This window comes from Malus sylvestris, chromosome 3, assembly GCF_916048215.2.
Source record: "Malus sylvestris chromosome 3, drMalSylv7.2, whole genome shotgun sequence".
Classification (NCBI taxonomy): domain Eukaryota; kingdom Viridiplantae; phylum Streptophyta; class Magnoliopsida; order Rosales; family Rosaceae; genus Malus; species Malus sylvestris.
The window spans coordinates 30,721,221-30,744,365 of record NC_062262.1 but is presented as its reverse complement, the minus strand read 5'-3'; the positions used below and the strand labels follow the sequence as shown (position 1 = coordinate 30,744,365).

General features: G+C 41.3%; 2 protein-coding genes and 1 long non-coding RNA gene across 4 annotated transcripts; 2 read left to right on the top strand and 1 right to left on the bottom strand.

The window, feature by feature from the left end:
- The first annotated feature begins 12,218 nt into the window (after positions 1-12,218).
- On the top strand, positions 12,219-13,202 carry LOC126615325 (uncharacterized). Its single transcript, XM_050283143.1, has 2 exons — positions 12,219-12,386; positions 12,540-13,202. The coding sequence occupies exons 1-2, from the start codon at positions 12,219-12,221 to the stop codon at positions 13,185-13,187; spliced, it is 816 nt and encodes a 271-aa protein (XP_050139100.1). The 3' UTR covers positions 13,188-13,202.
- On the bottom strand, positions 13,024-22,562 carry LOC126615324 (uncharacterized). Of its 2 annotated transcripts, XM_050283142.1 has the most exons (5): positions 22,014-22,562; positions 21,343-21,561; positions 13,993-14,018; positions 13,776-13,909; positions 13,024-13,155 (listed from the first exon to the last, which is right to left on the bottom strand). In XM_050283142.1, the coding sequence occupies exons 1-5, from the start codon at positions 22,401-22,403 to the stop codon at positions 13,136-13,138; spliced, it is 789 nt and encodes a 262-aa protein (XP_050139099.1). In that variant the 5' UTR covers positions 22,404-22,562; the 3' UTR covers positions 13,024-13,135. The 2 variants fall into 2 exon arrangements, with proteins under 2 accessions (XP_050139099.1, XP_050139098.1); XM_050283141.1 differs by lacking the exon at positions 13,024-13,155 and having other exon boundaries at positions 13,513-13,909; positions 22,014-22,561.
- Positions 18,401-19,463, top strand: LOC126615327 (uncharacterized). Its single transcript, XR_007620768.1, has 2 exons — positions 18,401-18,644; positions 19,220-19,463. It is a non-coding gene; the product is annotated as an uncharacterized LOC126615327 (long non-coding RNA).
- Positions 22,563-23,145: the final 583 nt, after the last annotated feature.

Below are 23,145 nucleotides of genomic sequence, written 5' to 3'. Positions count from 1 at the left end.
TTGACGGGAAAGTCACGGCTCTAATGAAGGGCTCTAATGAAGGTCCTTGAAATGGAGTATGTGCACGAGTTTTCATGGAATTAGAGTTTGTTCGGATGAAGTTTAGGGGTGGTTTTGTTTTAGTAAACTTGCCGGGAAGGGATGGTTGTTGTTTGATTTGATTCTCGGTGAGAAAGCGAGTTTGAGAGTGAGATGGGAAAGAAGTGAGAATAGAGAGCCGAAAGAATTCCAGAAAAATGGGGGGTCCCACGTGGCACACTACCATAGGCTAGAAATTCACATGTCCAAATTAATCTAAGAAGATAAAAATGCTCTTTGCTTCCGAGCTTCGTAAAATCTTCGTTATAGTTCCAAATTCGATTCAGCTTGTGCTCACGCGTTCATATCAACACGTACTATCCAAATATATAAAGACATTTGGAAACTCACGAAAAGATCAAATATATCCACGAAGAATTCTGATTAGTTCATTAAGGGCGTTTTCGTCCATTTTACTTATAAAAAAACTATACGTCGTAAATATAAACGTGTTGAAACTACAAATACGAATACGAAATACATAATTTTAAAAAGTAACTCCCTATAGAATTTGAGCTCAGCAGTAAGCTCCACAAGCTTAAAACCTTTGCAAAGTGCTTCGACAAGGCGGAGGAATCATCGCCTGAGATGAGGGGTACACGAATGATAAAATCTAAAACCATCATAGAGGCTTTTCCACTTCTCTCAACAACATTTTGCATAAGATCTGAGATAAGCCTTTCTTTAGGAAGCCCTTCCATGCCCAATGCTGAATCTGAGTCCTAGCTTTAAGGAGTATTGTGTAAGCTGGTGAGCCATACCATGAGAAATTACCGCAACCTCAAGGAGTTAAGTCACTAGTCTACAACCAGAGTCTGATAATCAGTCTTATTCCCTATCATTCTCCAAGAACGACTTGACCAAGTTGTTGGAGTAGCAACTGAACATGGCCATAGACCTTTGTTTAAGGCACCGACGTATATTGGAAATTAAACATTCCCACACGCAGTTCAACATCCTTAGAGGCAAGAGCAGCAGACTACCAATCCAAGCTCTCCTACTCGTGATAAGGAAGAAAAGGCATTAAAAATAGGATTAACAAATCTCATATTTAATCTTCTTCTAATTGATCCTCATCCTAAGATATTATCTTCTACTTAATATTTTAGGATAATTCTTTCCACAATCCTATAGATGAATCACCTTTGGCCAATAGGAAGCCGCCACGTGTATGGCAAAACTCTACACTTAGGTCGGCTCCCTCCCTATAAATAGCTCATCTCCATCAAATTTTTCGTAAGTTTTTGCTATGCATACAAACCCTAAACACTTATTCTTTTCAGAGATAGTAACTTAGGCATCAAAGCTCTATTGACCAAACCCCTTCACTTATGCGTGCGTAAGGCTTTGACCTTTGACCACATATGTTTATCGTTTTGTAGGTACAAATGCGTTAAGATTGAATATGGACCATAAATTGGTGGTGTCATTGAGAGCCCTATTAAATGCTCAAGAAAGGCTAGCATTTGGGTTTTGAATTTTTCCACACGTTCCTACTCTTAGAAATTTTTATAGGTTATTTGGGGAAAAGATACAATGGCAAATTTTTTTGAAACCATGACAAACAAAGCGTCCTACGTTTAAGGATATGGATGAACGATGAAGGCCTTGAGGCTCAGCACAGCGGCCATAGCAAATTTTCCATTGTAGAGCACCACCGTAGGCACGATAGTGGCTCGTAAGATAGCTCTAGGCATAGCCTAGATTGTCGCCCATTCAACAGCAGCAACCTAGTCGCCGCTGTAGTGGCCTGTGAGTAGTGGTGAAGCCATGATTTGTCGAGGGGAGGGGCGAAATTCAAAAGTGTGCAAAGTTCAACCAAAGCGACAATATTCATAGCAGAAAACACTCTATCACCGGAGCGGTTGTAAGCGGGAGTAATATTAGGGAGATCGAAATTTTAAACCAAATTTGCAAAATAAATGATGTGTCACCAATAGGAAACAAGCATGTTAATCAACGCCTAACTAATAATCCAATCATCATTTGGTTTAAAAAATTTGGTTCATCTAACATTATCCTATAAGCGGTAACATCAAAACCAATGTAAGAAGCTTAAATTGGCTAAGATTAAGTTCTAAAAGATGTTAGGGTGCTAGTTGGGGGTGGGTTGTTGTCTAGCGCCTAGGCGAGATCTAGATGAGAGCCTAAGCAGACCAGACGAATTTAAATTAATTTAATAAAGATTGTATGAATAAACATTAAATAGTATTTATGTTATTTTTTTAGAATAATAATACAATATTTATATATAATGTGCAGTTTAAGGTAAATACGGTGGAGATTTTAAAAGAGAAAAGAAAAAAGAAAATGTAAAATAAAACTTACAAGAATAAATAAAACATTAGTAAAAAAGGGTAAAAAAACAAAAAAAAGGTGGGGTTAGAAGAGAAGAAAAAAAAGGGGGAAAAATGGGTAAACGAGAAAAGTTAGGGTCATAAGAGAATAGAAAAGTGAAAAATGGGTAAAAAAAAGAGTGGGGGTCAGAACTTTTGCCAAACGACGCCGTATAGGAAGCACAAGTGAATGCTTCATCTTCTTCGCAAGTTCTGGTCTGCCGCTTTGCAACTATTTTTTTTTTCAGATTCCGTTCATCAAAAATTAAAACACAAGAGCCATCAGCTCACCAGTGCAACGCCGCTGCACAACCAAACCTAGAAATTTGTCAAATTTAAAAAGCAGAGGGGCGGAATCCTTACTCTCGGTGGAGATTTTCGACCAGCGGAGGGGCAGCCGCCCCTCATTACCCCTGTGTAGCTTTACCAGTGCTTGTGAGACAACTTCAATGTCGTGCAATAGACCAGCAGCCCAAGTCGTTGCAGAAGCAGCTGAAACGGCTGCTCAAAGTTATACTGACACGCCTCGATCCCTATGTTCGACAAACAATGGGATGGCCACGTGCTGGCCGACACCTGATGGTGACGCAAGACATTTCATGAATACATATGCCGAGAACATGTAAAACGTCCATATAAATTTTGTGCGTAACAACGCAGTACAGTAATCAAGTACAAACTTTAATAACATATAATATTCAACTGCCAACAATTTAAAAGTGATAATGCATGACATGTTCAGAGCATACTACTAATTCGAAATACAAGTGGAAGGAATATTAGAAAGTGCGATTACAAGAGATGTTATACGCAGAGAGTAGGACACAAATTCACTGATATGGGAATGCTTCGTAACCCGTGTCGTATGCCTTGTTCCTAAGTCCTAAGGGGGGCGCAAAACAAAACATGAGTGGACCAAGTTTATATATATGTAATATTGAAACAATTATTCTTCAACGTACTAACCCCCAGGTTTAGAAAACTCATATAACATAATAGTAATTGGTTTTCCGAAAACCCTAGCATATCATAAAACCTTCGTAAAATATATATCATATATAGTGTGCTTAGTAGTGGTATCACAATCGTCCGAAGGCATATATAAATATCTTCCGCCTGAAGGCACTACATCGCCTGCTCGAAGGCACATATGTATGAATATCCATTAAGTAAGCACAAAAAATCATGAACATAAACTTTCCAAAATATATCTCATCGGAGCTCAATAGCTCAAACATCATATCATAAATCATATTCATAAATATCTCATTAACGTAAATTCAATAAAGCATGATATTTCATAAAGCGTAAATCCGATAACTCAATAAATGTTTCATAAAACGTAGTCAGAACGTTTCATAAAACGTAGTCAGAAAATCATGCTTTTCATGTATGCATTTCTAGTAATAAAATCATGCATTTTGGAAGAGGTCCACTCACAGATACTTCGTCCCTGAAGAGTTGTTCGAACTAGGAAGGACAGAAACGCTATTAACAAACACACCTAAGCACATAAAGGGATTAATTAATAAAACTCTACTAAAATGATTGAATTTGGGAAAATGGACATCGTAATCGGATTCAGGACGTCGAAAAACCTAAAGGGGGACCACGAGGTGACGGCCCGGGAGGCCACGCACCATCGCACGTGCCAAGATGGGTCGTCGGAACATTCACTGGCGCCACCGTTGTTGTCGCTGTGGATGGCACAATACCTCCAGCGTAGGTGCATGTGCTCCATGCACCAGCCATGGCTGTAACACGCATAGCCTCACGTGCCTGTGTATAAAGGCTACTCGCCTTCCTCGCGAGGCCTATAACTAGTCGGTTTTTAAGCTCAATTTCCCGAGTTTCGTTTGAGCTCGTTTCTCAACCATTTTCGATGTTTCAAAAGCCAAAATGAAGATTGACACGAGGATAAGAGATTCATAGTAAGTTGGGACCGAGTGGTGGCCGGAGTTGGCCGAAAAATGGCTGCAAAGTGGCGGTTCTTGCCGAAGAATTGGGGAAGCTTTCCCCGTGGGTTTCCTACATCCCAACATCACCGAAACTTCTCAAAACTACTCCCAAACATACATCAAAGCACGATCTACAACTTTTGGACGAGGTTCAAGGCTTACCTTCGCTGGAGAACGTGGAAACTTGCCGGAGAGCTACGGTGAACAGTAAGTTCACTGTGCAGCGAAGAATGAGAGGTTTTGGGGTGTTTCTCGTTCGTTTCTGGGTTCAAAAATAGGGTTGTTCGGTGGTGGGAGGTGTTATCATTATTGTTTGTTGTTGTTGTTGTTGTATATGGTGCCCTTAGGGAGGGCAGTTCCAGAGAGAAATGAGAGAACCAAGAGTAAGAGCTTATAGAGATAGAGAGTTTTTAAGAGATAGATGTATATCAGAAATGGGAAAAATGAGAGAGGGGCCACTGGGAAAGGGAGAGAGGATGGGGGACAATAATCCATTGTGGACCCCAGTGGCTCACACATTAAGGTCACTAAAGACAAAACACAAAATATCTGAAAAACGTTTGACGTTTCGTAACGTAAAATCTTCGTTATAACTCCAAATTCGAATTCGTTTGCGCCCACACGTTCATGGTGATGAGTACAATAAGAATAAACTAAGAAAGTTAGTCATACATGTTACATTGAGACAGTCAACAAAAGTCAACATTCATGTTTCAAGGTTAATTTTGTAATTTCATATGTTCGATACAATAAAATACGGCAAATTTAGGACGGGGTATCACACAGACCCAAGCATACGCTGCAGCTTAACTTACCCAGAACCATGGCCCAGGAGCCTAATGTGTGGAGCCTCAAGGACCCACGACCTGCGACCCCCGAACCGCGAACCACGACTAAACCCGGCCTGTCCCAATGGTTCAGCCAACTCCCATGGCCTAGCCTTCACTCCAAATCAGTTCCAGATTGGTTCAGTCAAACCGATTCTTGGTTCCTCGATCAGTCCCAACCTAGGTCGGTCTGGTTGGACAGACCATCGGACTAGCGATTGAACCAGGGGTATTTTAGGCTAATTTTCTCTTGTTTTTCTGTAGATTTGACTCGTCTAGGCTTAAATTTTGTACCTAGAGTCCATTACACTTCCACTACTCATGGAGATGCTACTATCTAAACTCTTCCACCCCAAATGACGATCAACACCTGTCCCGACATGTTCCAACGCAATAGATGACCTTGGTGAATCAACTTTTTGAGCACATTGAGACACAATGACAATTGACGACGTTTCTTTCTAGCAGCATCTCAGTAAGCAGCCACGAACTGAGAGTTGGGGCAATGTGCACTTCCACATGGTTCCCTAAGGTAATGTTTTCTTTCGCCTTAGCAGGCAGACATAGTCTACTTCCGACTAGGTCCATGGGAAAATATGCATTCATGGTTGGGCTCATACTCTTACGAGCATTCCAAACCTAATTCTAAGCGACGTATTGGAGAGGCAACATATTAAATGAAGAAAAGAAGTAGCACAGTTTGGCTCGAGTTAATTAGCAGCCCACTGGGCGGCTGTGGGACCATAATGTTCATTTTCCCGAAATAATGAACGTTTAAGCTTACTCCACTGGCTTCAGCCCGGAGCCGAGACAGTGCCTCATACCCCTTTATTGAGAGATGATACAATCAGGTGACTCATGGTATAATCATATCTATTCGCGGAGTGAAACTACTTAGGGAAGAGTGAGTCGACTTCGACAACTTAGCTATACCAACTGCTCCCAATAGATACTAAACTTCTCTGTCCAATCTAAGCAGCATTCACTCAACCATGTGGGATGTCACGCCAGACTGACTGGTGTAGATGATACTATGCCCTTATTGTGCAGAGAGTAGGCGACCCTGCTTTGGATAAAGGGCATGTCTGAGTAGACAGGTCTTGCCACTAACCCCCATTTGTACTGATGACTCTGAAAAGTGTTAGAGAGCCCAGACTAACTCCTCATGGCTTATAAATAGGTGAATTGACTCCTCATGCGGGTTAGACACTCTAAACGCTCCCCAATATGTAGGTCTAGCAAATGGGTCGTGTTTGCCGTGTTCGTGTAACACCTGTTATCTTGACGGGTCAAACATCTTGACGGGTTGTGTCGAGAAATTATAGATGGTAAGCTGTCAACAGTCTTAATTAATCAAGAACACAAATTTCTTTTTCCATGTTAGTAGATCGATTATTGCTTGCAATCATTATCAAATACCAAGTGTTGTAGACTTGTAACCAAGTAGAGAATTGAGAGTAATGAAATTACTCATTTTATAGTGGATGAAATGTCGAGTTTGTGATCTTATCATTTTCTACTAAGATCAAATTAAGCAGGTCCTAAGTCCATAGGTTAGGAGACACCTCACACCTAATAGGTGGGTAACATTGACACGCCCTGACCCTAATATTCCTAGAATACCAGGATAGACACGTGATGACCGACACCCGAGAGTGACGAAAGCCATTAATTGATTACAAGAGAATTAGGAGAAAATATTCACAATTAAACATAAGAATTTAAGAGTAATAAACAAAGTTTAAGGAAGTGTCTAGAGTGCACAGAACACAACAAATTCGAGATTTACAAAAAGGAAAGATCATTACAAGATATCACACAAATGGGTGATAGATTGCTACTGGTAGGGGAATGCCTCGTACGTCGAGTCGTAGTCCTCGTTTCTATGACCTGAGTGGGGGGGGCAAAACAAAGGTGAGTGGATCAAGTTCATATATACAATAATAATAAAACAATTATTAAAGTACTATCCCCCACAGTTTAATAATGAAAACTACTAGCATAGTAAATGATGGATTTAATCAAAATCCTAGCATGCCAAAAATATCACCAAAGTCATATCGCGGAATAACATCACGAAAATCAAAACAATAAACGTATCGTAGATCATCTCGTAAGCGCGGTGTGCTGCTAGAAAGATCACTGAATAAATATAACTCCCGGCCCAATGCCTGCTCCGTGGTCTCTGCGCCCGTAGCCAGAGATTACCAACTCCCGGCCCAATGCCTGCTCCATGTCTCTCAGCCCGTAGCTAGGGATTATTTCTCCCGGCCTAAATGCCAACACCAGATCCTCGCCCCAGGCGGCATAGTGTCCTCTAGGTACGCACAAATAGTTACGCCTCTCATAAATAACCACTTAATAGTATAAAGTCATCCATCGTCTATACTATAAAGAGGGGTTTCTAAAACATGTTCTAGCATCCTATCGTCATCCATCAGATAGTCTACCAGATCATGGTTTTTATAGAAAATACGATATATTAAAATATAGCTCAATATAGGCTAACAATTGATTCCTCACAAAAAACACGAGACGAAAATCAATATATTTAATAAACAGGCTTCACATAAATCAAATCATAAACTCGTAGGCATGCTAATCATTTATGCAATTAAACTATAAAATCATGTAATTTTAGAAGGGGTCCACTCACAAATATTCCTTAGCAGAAGAGTCGTGCGGATAAGGATTAAGAATTTCTCCACTAGCAACTTTACCTAAGCACAAAAAATGTAATAAATAAATAAAAGGATTTTCTAAAAGATTTGGGTTTGAACTAAATAAAAATAGGGGATTTGGGTCAGATGGGTTAGGGTCTAATGGGTTTAGGTAAAGGGTTTTTGGGTTAAAAAGGCTTTAGGGTGAAGAAATGTGGTTTGGGCTTAAGCTTAAACACACACACACCACCCAAGCACACACACATGCACGACATGCATGACATGCATACACACACACACACACATACACACACACAGCCCACAAACACACACACACACACACACACACACACACACACACACAAAGGTCGGCCTTAAGGCTTCACAAAGGGCTGGGCTTTGAGCCCTTTAATAAAAAACGGCCCAAGGCCCTTTGGGTATTTAAAACAAATAAATAAAAATAAAAAGGATGCAGGCTGGGGTTTTGGGCTGAGACATAATGGGTTTAAGGCCCGTGGGGGGTTTCTAACGGCCTGAATGGGGTTTTACCGAAGAAGAAGGCCGGAGCTGCTACAGCTCCGGTCACCTGAAAACAAGGGTTCTAGACCCCGATCTAAGTATGAAAATGAGGAGCAAGGTGAGAGGAAGAGATTGCTACCCTCAAATAGCCGTGACACGGCCGAAGGTGACTGGTAATCCCCTCGAAGCTCACGGGTTCGTCGGAAAATGGGTGTGCTTAACCCAACTCGATTCCAAGGTACAACCTACGTAAAAAGGCAATGATTTAACTCAGAAAACACCACCAATCATCACACTAACGGAGAGAGGGAGAGATCCGCGACTTACTTAACGGAAAAAGGGAAGGGTTCAATGGAGCTTTTGCTCCCGTGCCGTCGAACTCACAGGGAGGAGGTCATGGGCTCGCTGCGAGCCTCCCTTGGTGGTGACAGGGTCCTAGTGTCCAGAGGAAGAGAGTGAGGCGAGAGGTTGAGAGAAAGAGAGAGAGATACGTGAGAGCCGAGAGAGAGAGAGATAGATGAAGAAGAGAGAAGTCTCGGGGTTTGGGGACAGAAAGAGAGAAAAGAAAGGGGAGTTAGATGACTGCCACGTGGCAGTTTGGGGTGAAAATATTATATGACATCAATCATTGGGGATGTGACAAATGGTATCAGAGCCTAACCTTGGCCGTGGTGTGCCGATGAGGATGTCGGGCCCCTAAAGGGGGTGGATTGTAACATCCCACATCGCCCAGAGGAGTGATCCTTAAATGTATATTCCCATCCCTACCTAGCACGAGGCCTTTTGGGAGTTCACTGGCTTTGGGTTCCGTAGGAACTCCGAAGTTAAGCGAGAAGGGGGTCAGAGCACTCCCAGGAAGGGTGACCCACTGGGAAGTTGCTCGTGAGTTCCTAGAAACAAAACCGTGAGGGAATGATAAGCTCAAATCGGACAATATCGTGCTACGGTAGTGGAGCGGGCCCGGGAAGTGGTTCGCCCCGGACCGGGATGTGACAAATGGTATCAAAGCCTATCCCTGGTCGAAAGTGTGCCGACGAGGACGTCGGGCCCCTAAGGGGGGTGGATTGTAACATCCCACATCACCCAGGGGAGTGATCCTTAAATGTATATTCCCATCCTTACCTAGCACGAGGCCTTTTGGGAGCTCACTGGCTTCGGGTTCCATCGGAACTCCGAAGTTAAGCGAGTTAGCGCGAGAGCAATCCCATGATGGGTGACCTACTGGGAAGTTGCTCGTGAGTTCCCAGAAACAAAACCGTGAGGGCGTGGTCGGTGCCCAAAGCGGAAAATATCTTGCTACGGTGGTGGAGCGGGCCCGGGAAGTGGTCTGTCCCGGGCTGGGATGTGACAAACATACCATAAATGATGTTACTTAAGGAGAATGACTTTTATGATACGGGTACACTATTATTGTGATATTCCGTGCCAATGATATAACGCACATGTCAGTTTCTCTCTACATGGCGTATGTTTACCCACGAGTAACATACCATAAATGAAACCACTAATACTCATGTCATGTAAGTTGTTCATCAAATATATTATTTAGACCCGTAGCCAACTACCACTAAGCTATGACAGTTTCTCTCCAGTTCCACATTGGTTCTATTTCGATGCTCGTGAAGCAGAGTCTTTATCATATTGGTTTATCTGGTTTGATTGAATATTAAGTACCTACTTAACATAAAACACAGCTGGCCCTTGCAATTAACGAAACTTGGCACTGTCATGTCGCGTGTAGTCGATGGCTTCAAAGTGCTGATGTGCTGGGGCCAGCCTAACAAATTGGTTACATGTAGCTCAAAAGCCACATATGCCACTTTTGTAGTAGTGTCCAACTCCAACCACATAAACTAGAGGTGTTGTTTGGTCTCTGTGCACATGATGATGTAAACGGAATGGTGAAAGGTGGTGAAACACTTTTGGATAGGGATTCCAGCTCCACCTTGCAATTTTTGGGAAATTTTATTTCTCTCACTCTCCGACGTTCGTATTTATCTCTCTTGAATGGGTCAGATTATGGGTCTGTAAACTCTGGAGTGTGACATCCGGAGAGAATCTCAATCCATGGTTTTTTACTGTTAGATTTCAACGATTAAGATCTAATAGCAACTTTTCTTTTTTATTTTATTCTTACCTCCCACACTCTTGTTTGTCTTACTATACCTCATGTATTCATCATTTGTGTCTCTCTCAATCCTACTTCGTCAACTAGGTTAAGAGAGACTATTCCGCTGATATGGCAAGAACTCTCTGGTTTTTTCAGCAATGATAATGGAGATAGGTCAAATGAATTGCGAGTTTTAATGACAAATTGTCAATCTTCGAGAGGTTGAGCCAATTTAGGATAGTCATGGAGTGAACTTGGGGTAATGTTGGCAGGGATTTGGTTTTTCTCTATTCCAAGGTTGTTTTTGCTATTTCATATATTTCTAAATGTGAAAATGGGTTGGAAAGTCGAAAGAGTCTTTGTCTCGCCAGTGAAAGATGGATACATTGAGTAAAGTGAGACATAACAGAGTAAACGGGATAGTGTGCGATTTTGTAAGAGTACATGGTTGATTTCAATGCTACGTACGTAGCACTCAATGTTACATGTGTTTTTTTAATGTATGTAGTACTCAACATTACATGTGTTTTAGTTGTTAGATTTAATTTTCATAATTATTAGAGCATCTCCAATGCAAAGACTCAAATCTTAAAACTTGAGTCTGTGCACGAGAAAACATTGGACTCAAAATTCATATTTGATTTATAAAACAATTTGGTTATGTTTATTGAAGATAATTGGACTCAAATCTCATTTTCTTGGTTGAATACCATTTTTTCTTATTGGCATGGGCTCCAACTTGAACACAAATCTCATATTGAAACTCAGTTTTGGGTCTCAACTTCGTCGGAGACTTATATATGAGTGTGCATTAGGAAACCTTAGACTCATGTTTAGACTATATAAAATTTGAGTTCAAATCTTTCGATGCATTGAAGATGCTTTTTGATCTTTTATTTTCAAACTCAACTTTTCATTTTTAGTAACACTCAATGCTACATAGTAATGTTGAAGAAAAGTTGAGAGCTATCCGAGACAGTTGTACCACCATTACATCATTTATCAACACGAGTTCATTCGATGGTTTAGGGTTTAGGAATACAAATATAAAGACCTTTTGTACTAAAATCCCACACCTGACGGATTGTGCTAGTGGTAATTACCAAGTTAGAGACAGTATTGATGTTGTTGGGAGTGATCCCTTAGTCCGTCTCTTTGATAATTCGACATGCTTGTCCTTCAAACCAAATCCATATCCTTCATGTTTCTATTTTGTTTGAGAAAGTCTCTTGCTTCAATTCACTTAGATGAGAAATGCTAACAACCTACTTGCTTGAATTTTCTTGTTCTACCTTCTTGACTCTTTTTCTCATTTAGCAATATTGCAGGATGGTCTAGATCACTCTTTAAATATCTACTCTACTAAAAATCAACCAAATCCGAGATGGTTTACCATGTGGCAAAATTGTGAATTGTGAACCAAATTTTGTAGCCTTATAAGCGCGTACAACTTCCATTTCCATGTGAAATTGTTAAGCAAAAGTATATGTTGCATGGTATTTCTTGTCTTGTTTTTTTTCTTTTTTTTTCTGACTCGTATTTTATATATAAGTTGTAAACATTAATTTTTTTTAATTAAAAGGTCGGTCATCTTCAAAACTAAAGCCAATTTTATCTACCAAATCCACTACACAAAACTAAAGCCTCTTTGATTAAAATTTAAAAGACCAACCTAACCCAATAATTAATTTGTTCATTTTTGTAGAGAGAGAGAGAGAGAGAGAGAGAGAATGGTTTGGAAGAAGGAATACTTGGATTTGATCTTGGTTCCAACTGGGCTGCTAATCATGCTTTGCTACCATCTTCTCCTTCTGTATAGGTACCTAAGACATCCTGAAACTACAGTCATTGGCAATGAAAACCACTGCAGAAAAGCTTGGGTTGAGAGAATGTTGCAGGTATGTTTATAAGACTTCACTTTTAGTCTTCACTTTTCTTAGAATGTCGGGTGCAGATTTACAGTCTGACACTATAAGCGTTTTTTCTAACAACAAAGTCCGGCAAGAGAAAACAGAGTCAATTAACTCTATTTGGTCTTTAATTAATTGCAGGTTGATGCAAAGGACAGAGGTATGTCCCTAACTGTAATCTCTAGCACCATAACAGCAGCAAATTGCTTAGCCTCAACCTCTCTAGCCTTAAGCTCTCTCATCGGAGCATGGATTGGAAACACTTCGCACAACACCTTCACGAGCAGTATTACATACGGCGACACAAGTCCTGCGCTAGTTTCAGTCAAATATATTAGCATTCTGACCTGCTTCCTGCTGGCCTTAGCTTCTTTTTTACATTGCATAAGGGACTATGTCCATGCCAATTTCCTCATCAGTATGCCAGACAGTGATATTCCTCAGGAGCATGTCGAGAAGGTGGTGATAAGTGGAGGTTTGTTCTGGACATTGGGGCTCAGGGCTATCTACCTTGCCACTACTTTGTTGCTCTGGATTTTCGGTCCAATTCCAATGTTTGTTTGTTCAGTGACTATGGTGTTGGTTTTGTACAGACTTGATTCAAATTCCACTCCATTGCATCAGTTCCGATCAGTTGGGAGCCGTGATAATATGATAAGGAAAATTGGTGAAGAAAACCACAGAATAGAAAGGGTCACTGAGCAACATGAAAGATCACATATGCATGGAAGCAGAACTCAAGAAGCACCACCAACAACTACGAGATTAAATTCAGAGGCAACAAGTTAAACTCTATGAGAAGATTTTCGAGTATTAACACGAGAGAGAGAGAGAGAGAGAGAGAGAGAGAGAGAGAGAGAGAGAGAGAGAGAGAGAGAGAGAGAGAGAGAAGGGGGGGGGGGTTTGGAAAATCACATGTTTTGTATTCTAATTCTTATCTTAAAATTTTCGTAGCAAACTTTGACATGATGCAATTTGATGATTTTGGTAATTGTAATCATTGTTACACTTTTTAGCATAGGAGAGTGATTTTCGCACTCTCATTTTCTCCTTTCTATCAAAATAAATGAGCAAAGATACACAAACATTAATGGCAGCTATGAACAATTGCATCTTTGACAACCATATGTTAATATTGAATAGGAGATTGAGTGCAGATTGATCACAAAAAATGACAGGGTGAGAAATGGCACAGATTTCATTCAAAGATATATTTACATTGAAGTAAGTTGAAATGATAAAAAATGATGCTTTTGCGCCAATGTTGGTTTCTACTCTATTGTGTTCCATCTGAACTTTGATCATCCCTATCACTGTTCTCACCACTATTTGCGGGGCTCTCAACTGTTGAATTGAATGAGCCTGACTGATCCTTACCTTGAGTCTGAGTTTCTTCATTTGTATCTTCCATGATGGAGTTGATGGCGAGCTGACCAGCATAAAGGACTAAACCCACAGCATTGATGCCGAACACAAATGTTGCAAGGTAGCACAACCCATTTATAATGGTCCTGCCAACAGAAGGTTAAAGGTGATCATTCTTCCGATCAATTAAAAGCAAAGAAAACCGGAAGGAGTTAGTAGTAGGAGCTACCTGATGGTTATTGTAATCTGACGAACCTGAAAAGTACAAAACAAGTAGATTGTTCAGAAAAGAGGATGAGTATCTTGAGTACAATTTTTCTACCACCACATTACATAGCAAACAAAGAGTAAGAGCATTTCATGGTTCAAGTTGTGTATGATATCACCGGTCATAGCCCAATCTAAGAATTTAATAGCCCCTTTGGTATTCACTTGAATTCTTAATCCTACTGTTCTATTCCCAGTGGATTCAGAGTACACTGGCTAATCCCAGCATACAACAAATGAAGCAACATAAATTAAGAGGCGGTTAAAGTGCAAGAGAATTTACCCTATAGGAGTACGAGTAGCATATATCCAAGCTATAAAGGATATGTATGAAGGAGCAAAGACTGCCGTAAGAACTCATGAAGGACAAACCGAAAGCTTTCCCATAACTGTAGGATTACATCAAGGCTCATCCTTAAGTCCTTACCTTTTTACGTTGGTAATGGATGAGTTAACAGGACATATTCAAGATGATATTCCTTGGTGTATACTTTTCGCAGACGATATAGTGTTGATAGATGAAACTCAGGAAGGGGTAAATGCAAAGCTTAACCTTTGGAGAGAAGTGTTGGAATCTAAAGGTCTTCGCCTAAGCCGATCAAAGACAGAATATATGGAGTGCAAGTTCAGTGCAAATGGAGACCAAAACGAGTTAGGGGTGAGGATCGGAGATCAAGAAATACCAAAGAGCGACCGTTTTCGTTACCTAGGATCTATCTTGCAAAAGAACGGAGAATTAGATGGAGATCTCAACCATAGAATACAAGCTGGATGGATGAAGTGGAAGAGTGCATCCGGCGTGTTGTGTGACCGCCGTATGCCACTGAAGCTCAAGGGAAAATTTTATAGGACGGCAATAAGGCCGGCGATGCTGTATGGCACAGAATGTTGGGCGGTGAAGCATCAACACGTACACAAAATGGGTGTAGCGGAGATGAGGATGCTTCGTTGGATGTGTGGGCACACGAGAAAGGATAAAATTAGGAATGAGGACATCCGGGGTAAAGTAGGAGTAGCCGAAATTGAAGGAAAGATGAGAGAAAATCGGTTACGGTGGTTTGGACATGTGCAAAGAAGGCCTACTGACGCTCCGATTAGAAGATGCGACTATGGGACAGAGGTTCAGGGCCGAAGGGGTAGAGGAAGACCTAGGAAAACTTTGGAAGAGACTCTAAGAAAAGACTTAGAGTACTTGGATCTGACGAAGGACATGACACAGGACCGAGCACAATGGCGTTCTAAGATTCATATAGCCGATCCCACTCAGTGACTTGGATTTTCCAAGTCTCCAACCGAGAAGTTTTCCTTACTCGGGAAATTAAGGGAACACTACCCCAACCTACATGCTCCACTCAGAAAGCTTCAACATACAAGCTTCAACAAAAGAAAATTCAAAGAACTTAGCAAAGAAGGCTTTGGTGTATTTAACACAATACATTGAAATGAAGGAAAACTTATTTATTGATATCCCCGATAAGCTACAAATATGTACATATACATGAGTCAAAATAAACAAACAAGAGGGAGCCTTCACAAGGGTTGCTTAGGAGAAGTCTCAGCAGTCGGTAGAGCCCTAGAAAGAGAAGGCACCGGAGGGGGATCATTCGGAGCCTCAGTACTGGACAGAACCCTAGAAGGAAGAGGCATCAGAGGTTGATCATTTGGAGCTTCATTACGCGGTACAACCCCAGAAGACGAAGGCAATAAATGCCTTTGGAACAAACCCACAAATCTCTGATGATCAAGTAAAACCTGACCATCAGTTTCCTTCATCTGGTCAAGCTTCCTCTTCATGTTTGTAGCATAATCATGTGCGAGCCGGTGCAACTGTTTATTCTCATGCTTGAGCCCTCTAATCTCCTGTTTGAGACTCATCACCTCAGCCGCCAATGATTCAACTTGGCGGGTTCGAGCAAATAGGCGTTGGGCCATATTAGACACAGAACCTGCACACTGAACACTAAGAGCCAGCGAATCCTTAACAGCTAACTCATCAGACCGTTTGGAAAGTAGTCTGTTATCTTTGGTAGTGAGAAGGTTCCTGGCCACCACCGCAGCAGTCATATCATTCTTCATCACGGAATCCCCAACGGTAAGAGGACCAGTAGGGGAGACGAAGGATGGGCGCCATATGTTGTCTGGAGAAGGCGGGGCTGCCTCTTCAACAAGGTTCAAGTCAAAACGACGGTCGGAGGGGCCAGACATTTTCAAAGGTGTTGAAGAGAGAAGAGGTTGGACAAATCAAGATCTTAGAAGTGCAAGAATGGAGCTTCTACTGGTGGAGATTCAAGTGTGCTTTGGAACTTAATGCCAGCCCCTATAAAAATCTGCACACTCGACGGAGCTTCATAAATCGAAGAGGCGTTTGCTTTCTCAAAAGCTGGACTGCTTAGAGACCACGAGGGTTGATCTCAGAAATCGAAGAGGCGTTTGCTTTCTCAAAAGTTAGGCTGCTCAAAGACCACGAAGGCCGATCTCAGAAATCGAAGAGGCGCTCGTTTTCTCAAAAGCTGGGTTCCTCAAAGACCACGAGGGCCGATCTCAGAAATCGAAGAGGCACCTACTTTTCCAGCCTTGTCAGCACCTGTCACACGCACACTCAGCTTTGCGGAAATTATGGGCATTCTGTCGAAGACTTCTGGGGAAGTAGAAAACACATGAATCTTACTGTTCAATCACCTACTTCCCACACGCAACAATAGCTCATGGGTACCACAGATAACTTTGCCAAAGTTCTCTGCCAAAATTGAGCACGTAAAGCTTGCAACTCCCACTACATCGCTCTGACCAAGAAAGGTAAAAGAATAGAAAAGAAACAGCACTAACAAAGTTTAGACCCATAAATTTTGAAGGTCTAGCTACCATATTATTACCCACAAGGGTAAAGGAACAGTACCACTGCTGGATAATTGGAAAGTCCCTGTGTGTCAACCTCTGTGCTTCGTGGCAAGGTAGACTAGCAAACATGCCCAACCTTTACTCACATTCGAGAAAACACTCCCAATAAGATTGCTTGCTCCAAAATCGAAGAGGCACCGTCCTCCGAATCTCGAGAGCCAGACTCCTAACATGACTACTTTCTCAAAAATTGAAGAGAGGGTAAAGGAACAGTACCATTGCTGGATAATTGGAAAATCCCTGTGTGTCAACCTCTGTGCTTCGTGGCAAGGTAGACTAGCAAACATGCCCAACCTTTACTCACATTCGAGAAAACACTCCCAACAAGATTGCTTGCTCCAAAATCGAAGAGGCACCGCCCTCCGAATCTCGAGAGCCAGACTCCCAACATGATTACTTTCTCAAAAATCGAAAAGACACTGCTCCCCGAATCTCGAGAGCCAGACCCCCAGCATGATTGCTTTCTTAAAAATCGAAGATGCATCGTTCTCCGAATCAATCGAAGAGACGCTCGCTTTCTCAAAAGCTGGGTTGCTCAGAGACCACGAGGGCCGATCTCAGAAATCGAAGAGGCACCTACTTTTCTAGCCTTGTCAGCACATGTCACACGCACACTCAGCTTTGCGGAAATTATGGGCATTCTGTCGAAGACTTCTCGAGAGCCAGATACCACATACCACTTTTTCAAAGTGCTCTGACAGAGTTAAAACATGTGAAGCTGGCAGCTCCCACTACCGTGCTATGACCAAGCAGGGTAAAGGAATAGCATTACTACTTGTTGTTAGGGAGACTCCTATATATGTCGACCTCCATCCCCAACGGACAGGCAGACCTGAAAAAATGCTCAACCCTTGCTCATATCTGAGAGGGCACTCCCAACGAAGCCTTTCGAAATATTCAGCTTTCTTTCCCCCCGATAATACCTCTGCAAACAAGCTATACTAGAGCAAGAATATCTCATATCATCAGGGTTAAAAGCAAGAGTATCCCATATCATGCTTTTTCCCTGTCTTTTCCTTTGGCCTTGTTTTTACCTGCAAGACAAGGAGAAAGAGAGCAATCAGTCAGCACTTGGAATCAAGCTTCCAGCCAGGAACTGACTGCCTGGAACTAGGGGTGGGTTCAAATAACCGAAAACCGAAAAAAACCGAAAACCGAACCGAACCAAGGCCGAAAAAAACCGAACCGAAACTGCCAAACCGAACCGAACCGAATCTGGCTGGTTCGGTTTCGGTTTTTGAGGTTCAGAAACCGAACCGAACCGAAAAAAAATATATATATATAAATACAAAAAAATATGGCAGCATCAGGGTTTGAACCCCTGACCTGTAGGTTGGTTTTTGATGCTGTCAGCCAACTTGACTGTAGACTTTCTATTGTTATAGTTGTACCAGTATATTATTTATAGGTTTCTTATATTGAATGCTTTATAAAAAGCTTAAAACCCTAGCCGTCTCTGTCCCATTCCCATTTCATTTTCATTTCAGATCTCAAAGTCTCTCTCTCCCCGCCGCGACTTCCTCTCTGCTTCCTCAGCTCTCTCTCTCTCTCCCTCTCCTTCCTCTCTTCCTCCAAATCACTCTCTCTAGTCTTCTCTTGTCTTCCTCGTGATTTTTTTTTCTCCAAACAATGATTTTCCCTCGCCCTTTTCGAGACCCGACGAAAAGAGGAATTGTAAGAGCTTGCGACGATCACTGCGATATCGCTGCAGCAAAGGTTGTGGGTTTTATCTATTTTTCAGTTTATGGGTTTTTAATTTTATGGTTACCCATTTGAAATTTATGTAATTTAAGGTGGAAAAGTTTGTATTTTTCTCTGAATATGTTTTGGAATTTTCTAGATCTATTGTGGACTTGACTATGAATTTGAATATGGGCACTGGGCATGTGATATTGGAGTCCGATTATGGCATTTAGACGAACCCATTTGCTTTTTTTTTTATCTGCACCAGTTAATTTGTTGAATTATTTCCTGTTTTTCGGTTTTTTTTGGTTTTCGGTTTCGGTTTTGGATTTGTGTATTTGGATATTTGTTTCGATTGTTATTTGGATTACTGATGGATCCAAATACTGATGGATTTGTGCATTTGGTTTTTGGATTCGATCTCTGCATGCCTGTTTAGATCTGATGGATTTCGTTATTAGGTTATTCATATTTCCATTTTTATTATAGTTTTTTCAGTTTGGTGCCTAAGAAAATTGACGAGAACTAGTTTTTTCAGGTTATTTTTCTCTTTGAATTGTGATTGTTAATTCATCAGCTGAAGGAAAATTATGTTTGTTTGTGCTCAGGGGTTGTTAAAAGCAGGAAATCATGATTGGATATCGCGATTCATGGTCTTCACCTCTGGTGTTTGTTGGATTGCTGGTACATGGTCGCCGGAGCTTGCTTCGACGGCGGCAAGGGAACTTAGCAGCTAGGGTTTTCCGTTTTTTTCTTTCTTTTTCGGGCTCAACCCTTGGGTTGGGTTGTTTTGGCCCATTTTTTTGTTTGTGTTTAGTTGTGGGCTTTTATATGTATGTAAGTTTAATGAAAGTTTACATTTTATTTAAAAAAAAAAACCGAACCGGACTGAAACCGAACCGAAAAAAATCGAACCGAAAAAAAACCGAACCGAAAAAAACCGAAAAAAAATTGAACCGAATCAAACCGAACCGAAAATTCGGTTCGGTTTCGGTTTTGGCAAAAAACCGAACCGTTTCAAACCGAACCCAGCCCTACCTGGAACCCCTTACCTGATTACTTACCTGGCATTGCTCTCGAGTACTCATCTTCAACATCTTATGTTTCTAGGGAAGATACCGCATCTGCTTGAGGAACAGATAGGGCAAGTGCGAAGGATACAAGGAAGCATGTGAAGACAAGCGTAACAGCACACGTGCCGATACATCCATTACTCTGTCAAAAGCAAAAGTATCCCATATCAGCAGGGTCGAACGTACTCTAGATTTGATGGACTTGTTTTGACCCTCAAATTCTTCAGTCGGCTCTGGAGGAAACCAGAAAACCCTCCAGCTCAGTTCAAGAATAAGCCTGTGGAAAGTTACTTCTTCAAAAGAAAAAGTATCCCATATCATCTCTTCTCATTTTTCTTCTCTTTATCCTTCATGCTGCTGCAAGATGGGGAGAAGGTGAACAATCAGCCGGAGCTCTGATTGCTTACCTTGTCTGTCACCTCTTTCAGCAGATCCCCTAGCTCGGCGACTTGGGGGACTCCTACTACATGGTTTGTATCGCGCTTGACCAAGCCTGAAACTACAAGTAAGCTTCAAGTGAAATTGATACATTACCTTGTGCATCTCCACCAGTTAAAGATACCACCCCTGGATGGAGGAAGAGTACTTCCAGAGAAGATGCCACATTTACCTATGAGACAGATAAGGCAAGTCAAGACGATACCACACTCCGATACTTAGAAGTTTCGTGATTACGAGATCATTCTCTCACAATATTTCCTAATGTCATTTGTACTAAATCATTCACTTGTACTCACTAAAGGAGAGCTTGAACCTATGTACTTGTGTAAACCCTTCACAATTAATGAAAACTCTTCTATTCCGTGGACGTAGCCAATTTGGGTGAACCACGTACATCTTGTGTTTGCTTTCCTATCTCTATTCATTTATATACTTATCCACACTAATGACCGGAGCAATCTAGCAAAGATCACAAAAAGCGACCGTTTTCGCTACCTAGGATCTATCTTGCAAGAGAACGGAGAATTAGATGGAGATCTCAACCATAGAATACGAGCTGGATGGATGAAGTGTAAGAGTACATCTGGCGTGTTGTGTGACCGTCGTAGGCCACTGAAGCTCAAGGGAAAATTTTATAGGACGGCAATAAGGCCGGCGATGCTGTATGGCACAGAATGTTGGGCGGTGAAGCATCAACACGTACACAAAATGGGTGTAGCGGAGATGAGGATGCTTCGTTGGATGTGTGGGCACACGAGAAAGGATAAAATTAGGAATGAGGACATCCGGGGTAAAGTAGGAGTAGCCGAAATTGAAGGAAAGATGAGAGAAAATCGGTTACGGTGGTTTGGACATGTGCAAAGAAGGCCTACTGAAGCTCCGATTAGAAGATGCGACTATGGGACAGAGGTTCAGGGCCGAAGGGGTAGAGGAAGACCTAGGAAAACTTTGGAAGAGACTCTAAGAAAAGACTTAGAGTACTTGGATCTAACGAAGGACATGACACAGGACCGAGCACAATGACGTTCTAAGATTCATATAGCCGATCCCACTTAGTGGGAAAAGGCTTTGTTGTTGTTGTTGTTGTTGTATTGTTTTCTCTATGGAAATTGAGAGAAACTGCCAGTGTCAGAAAACTCATAACGAACCATTGTGTTAGTTAAACACGAATATGGCTAGAACCGAAGATTAAGGACATGAGCACTGAAGGGACTAACCGAAAAATTATCAGAAATAGTTTGGCGGTTGAGAGATGCTTCAATTGTAGTAGTGAACTTGTAAAGAATAAGCGCAATGACACCGGCTGATATTCCACCCAGCAAGGCCTGAACAGGTGAGGGTGGACCCTTTGCTTCAACAGAACCTGTAGAAAGTGCTTTCAAGCTATCCAAAGCCTCATCCTTCAAGGACTTCTTCACTCCAGATGACCTAAATTTCTAGGCACCAAAATCACTCTATCAAACCCACAAATTGGCTCACAGTAACACATAAAAATTTGTAATTAAAGTGAATGGCAAATTGTATCCCAATTTCTCAAAATCCAAAATTAACCACAATGGCACATTATCTTGCAATATTTAAGTACATATAGTCAATGAACATCATTCCGGACAAGTGGTGGATTGCCCTGGTGGATATGGCTTCGTCTTCAACCAACAACGTTCTGCATTCAAACCCTCTCCCTCACATTGGTGTAACTTAAGAGTAGTAATATTGTTTGTAATATAATTAAAAATCATTCCCCAAAATCCAAAAAAAAAAAAATTTTAATTGAAAATAAAAGGAATTCCCACCAAAACCCAATTCCTAAAATTCCAAACTTCAGCAATACCAAAACACAAAAACAGTAATTTGTAGACATAAATGAAAATAAAGCTACAATCTTTACCAGTTCTTTAGCACGCTTGGCGCGGCGTCGCAGGGAGCGAAAGTGGAATACAGTGATGGCTCCGGTGAGAAGAACACTGGTGGCTACTTGGAGAGATGAAGGGTCGTCATTGGTGGCAAACACTGGAGAAGAAGACGGTGGCAATTCTTCGGGACCGTCTGGAGCAAATTCCAAGGGTGTGTATGGAGTTTCGTTCGTCGGTTCTGGAGCTTCGGCAAGCCATTGTTCGAGGCCGGGTCTGGAATGGGCTGAGACAGGGCAGAGATTGGTGGGTTTGTGGAAAAAATTGAGTGGAGGAGGAGAGAGATAGAGAGGAGAGAGAAAGTGGGTTTGGGGATGAGAGAGAAATATGGGGAAATTGGAACGGAGAAGGTGTTGGGTCTGCAACATTTGATGGATTTTAGATAGGGAGAGAGAGCGAAGCTGCTGAGGAGTTCAGTTATGGCTCTGTTTTTTGGATTTTTTTCTATCTCGTCAATCGAAGATTTTGGTGGGGCTTTTGAAAAATCTCTGTTATCTGGTTATCCCCCCAGATTTTGAACCACATTTCATGTGTACATTGCAAGCCGTCTTTTTTACAAGCTTTTATTTACAACAAAAAAAAAAAATGCTAAGCAGATCATCTTTTTAAATTATATTTTGTACATTAGATGACGTGACGATAAAGTAAGATTTCATATTTTAAAAAATTTAAGAAGGAAGCCTACCCGTCAACAAAATGTGGTTGAAAAGGAGAAAAATGCAAGACAAACCATGTTTTTAGATCATATTTTGTAAACCATATGATGTGGCGGTTGATGGTTAGATAATGCCTTTAATTATTTAAATAAGAAGTCCACAATTAATTGCCACATTATGTTGTTTACAAATTATAGTTCAAGTAGATGGTCTTTCTATGAAAAGAAATGACTATAAATGTAAAATTAGAAACATTTAGGCTCTCATTGGTAATGTTTTACAAACAGTTTTTGAAAAACTATTTCGCAAAATAAAATCGGCAAATAATACATATCAAGTGAAATCATACAATAGAAACTCGAGTATCACATGAGAGTGGATCATTGAGATTAGACAACAGCAACTCCATCTCCCTCTCTCTATCTCACACATGATTTTTGAATTTGATGATCCA